This window comes from Vipera berus, assembly GCF_964194415.1.
Source record: "Vipera berus genome assembly, chromosome: 11".
In the NCBI taxonomy this organism is placed as follows: Eukaryota; Metazoa; Chordata; class Lepidosauria; order Squamata; family Viperidae; genus Vipera; species Vipera berus.
This window is the reverse complement of record NC_138214.1, coordinates 3,714,708-3,717,674: the sequence shown is the minus strand read 5'-3', so window position 1 is coordinate 3,717,674 and position 2,967 is coordinate 3,714,708. Positions and strand designations below refer to the sequence as shown.

Below are 2,967 nucleotides of genomic sequence, written 5' to 3'. Positions count from 1 at the left end.
GGAGGGAAATCGCACATGAATAGCTACTACAGAGAGTAATGGTTGAACTTGGCATCATTGTTCTGCCATCAAACAAAATAAACATCCGTTCCAAAAACACCTGCACTTCTTAGCCGTTAAGACCAACCGTTCCAATGTCGGATCGAATCCAAAAATTGGTCTCCTTCCAGAGGACGCAGGAATCCAATCCGTTCACTGATACTGGAGGCTCACAAATTACCCTGGATGTTACCAAGTCTACTGAAAGCGTTATCTAGAGGTGGGTTCCAAAGTCATTTCTATTTATGGCGCAAAGAGTCAGTGTACTCAATTGCTCATCTTGCTGGTTTTCCCAACTCTGCTAAATTTTGCGACCCCTGAAATCACAGATCCATAGAAACAAAAATGAAATTTTTCCATCCCACCAATCCTATCCAAACAGGGACTTCTGAAAGGTTCTGTCTTTGAGGCTGTACCACACCCATAAATCTTCCATTGTCTGTCAGGCAGCAATTGACACCTGTCAGTCCTGCTTGCCCTCCCGCCACTGACGGGAGCCTTCATTCCATGCCACATACACAAAAAGAGCAAGGACAATGTGAACAGCAACCACGGCAACAATTGCAGCATAAAAGTAGCTGTCTCTGTTGGACATTCCAAAGATACCTGAAAAAAAACACAACAAAAAGACAAAAACATTGAAAACTTAACATAATGCGTACAGATTAATACAGAATGTTCTTCCATTCTTTTGTTAATTGAAGATTGTGACATAACCAGTTGTAAAATGTGTCTAATGCTCCCTGAAATTATTTCAAACCTGTATCATTCAAAAATAAAAACAGCTGCTTGACACCATGTAATAAGGTATATACATTCCTTATGTTTTAGTAAGAGCCCACAATGCAATGTTGCTCAGACTTGGCAACTTTAAAGACGCATGGAATTCAACTCCAAGAAGTCCACACATCTTCAGCTTGCCAAGAAAGACAAGCACTGTTGTAATGTAGTGACCCAGAGAGATGCAATGGAAAAAAATGTATTAGAAAACAAAAGACAATTACCTTCAAATACATACGCCTTTGTTGAGAAATACAATCCAATCGGTAACATAATCATTAAAGCTGTGAAGAAGAGCAGCGTCCTTAGCGTTGAGGCTAATGAAACTTCACTTCTACAAAAAAGCAAAAAAGCATTCTGTATCAAACAGAGCAGAGCAATTGCTTTAGCATGGAATATTTTAATTTTTTAAAGTATTGCCAAGAAATTGGGTTGAATCGTGGCCTGGTTATCATCTACCATAGATTAAAAAGTTTTCAGGCAATTGTTTTTTACAGAGCAATCTAATTTGAATTATTGCTGGGTTTTGAGATGTACACATCTTATTGCATTGGTACCAGTGAAGATACTTTCTTCAAGTTAGGCAAACATTTTATTTATACAAAAATAAACTGATATAGCCAATCTTAAATTTTAAAACCTACAGGAATCAACCAATGTCAGAAAAAACTGACCCACACTCTCTTTCTGCTTAGAAATGAAACTATCTTGGTACAGCTGCAAAGATCCAGTATTAGATCTCAAAAATATACCGTTATAAGATTGGGACTGGAAAACTTCGGATTCATCCAGAAACCTCACCAACTGACCTTGGCTTATCATTTCTGAGCCCCAGACCTTTTACCGCAGGGGTCTTCAAACGTGGCCCTTTTATGACTTGTGGACTTCAACTCCCCAGAATTCCTCAGCCAGGCACGTCATTAAAAACAAACTTTTAAGATATCGCGTTCTATTAACATTTAACATGGCCTACTGTACCTATTATCACCTTTTTTCTCTTAGGAATTCTGAAGTCCACAAGTCATAAAAGAGAAGGCTGCCTACCCCTGGCTTAAGAAAACACTCCCAATATTCAGAATATCATACCCTGAACTGTCCTGCAGCCCGGGATAAATGCGAAATGCCCACTCCTCCTTCCAAGCAGCCCAGCCCTCCTTCCCCTATGAAGAAAAAGGGCCAGGTATGCGAGGGGAGGGGGGGTCCCTCCATTTTGAAACCGGTCCTCCAATTAATTCCTCCTTCCTTCCCCGCATGGCTGAGCCAGAGCCTCCCCCCGCCCCAAGCGCGGCTCCCCCGTCCTCACCGGGCCTCGGGGGGCGAAAGCGCGTTCAGCGCCGCCTTCTCGTAGCGCTCCATGGCCGAACGCCGCCGCCGCCGCCGCCGCCTCCTTCTTCGACAGCCAAGGGAGGACGCGAAGGAGACCCCTTCCGGTCAGCTGACCGCGCCTTTTCCGGCCTCTCGGCTCCTCGCTCGTCACATGACCAGAAAGTAGCGAATGGTGGGCGGGGAAAAAAAAATATGAAAGCGTCTCACTGGCATGGAAATTCCTAGAGAGGCTTCCAGGGGGCGGAAATATCTGCAGCATAGAGAGGGCGTGCCAGAGCGTCCCCAATGCTTCTCCTCTTCTCCCCCCACCGCTCCCCACCACGTGCCATTTGTAAAGGGTGCGATTCCAGCTTCCAGAGTTCCCAGCCAGGCTGGGAATGATGGGGGTTGGAGTCCGAAGGTGTGATTGGAAGCGAGAAACTTTTGTTTTGCTGAATAGGAACGTTATAATAATTTCAGTGTTATAATAAATTTAAGTCTAAATAAAAGAAGAAACGGGCGACTGAGGAGGTGTCTGAGGAGCTGCCACAAAGAAAGAGAGAAGCAACCTGGAATTAAGGAGAAACTTCCTGACACTGAGAAGAATTAACCAGTGGAAGAGCTTGCAACCAGAAATGGTGGGCACTCCCATCACTGGAGATTTTTAAGAGACTAGACAGTCGCTGATGGTATATGTTCTCCTGCTTGAGCTGGGGGCTGGACTAGAAGACCTCCAAGGTCCCTTCCAGCTCTATTCTATTCTAAATGTCTTATGCCACCCAATTCCCAGAGACTGGTGCATGAGGGTACCATATTTGCCATCCTGACAGGTGAATGCAGAAT

At 44.3% G+C, this 2,967-nt stretch overlaps 1 protein-coding gene across 2 annotated transcripts; it reads right to left on the bottom strand.

Annotated features, from left to right (window-relative positions):
- Window positions 1-263: 263 nt before the first annotated feature.
- On the bottom strand, window positions 264-2,238 carry VMA21 (vacuolar ATPase assembly factor VMA21). Of its 2 annotated transcripts, XM_081336820.1 has the most exons (4): window positions 2,123-2,238; window positions 1,044-1,153; window positions 500-645; window positions 264-356 (listed from the first exon to the last, which is right to left on the bottom strand). In XM_081336820.1, the coding sequence occupies exons 1-3, from the start codon at window positions 2,173-2,175 to the stop codon at window positions 503-505; spliced, it is 306 nt and encodes a 101-aa protein (XP_081192946.1). In that variant the 5' UTR covers window positions 2,176-2,238; the 3' UTR covers window positions 264-356; window positions 500-502. The 2 variants fall into 2 exon arrangements, with proteins under 2 accessions (XP_081192946.1, XP_081192945.1); XM_081336819.1 differs by lacking the exon at window positions 264-356 and having other exon boundaries at window positions 443-645.
- Window positions 2,239-2,967: the final 729 nt, after the last annotated feature.

Bases quoted from the DNA above. Each gene is read 5' to 3' on its own strand.
- VMA21 (XM_081336820.1), bottom strand. From the start codon at position 2,175: ATGGAGCGCTACGAGAAGGCGGCGCTGAACGCGCTTTCGCCCCCCGAG. The intron at 1,154-2,122 runs GTGAGGACGGGG...GCTTTTTTGTAG, and splicing joins CTTTCGCCCCCCGAGGCCCG to AAGTGAAGTTTCATTAGCCT. The intron at 646-1,043 runs GTAATTGTCTTT...GTTTTTTTTCAG, and splicing joins AAAGGCGTATGTATTTGAAG to GTATCTTTGGAATGTCCAAC.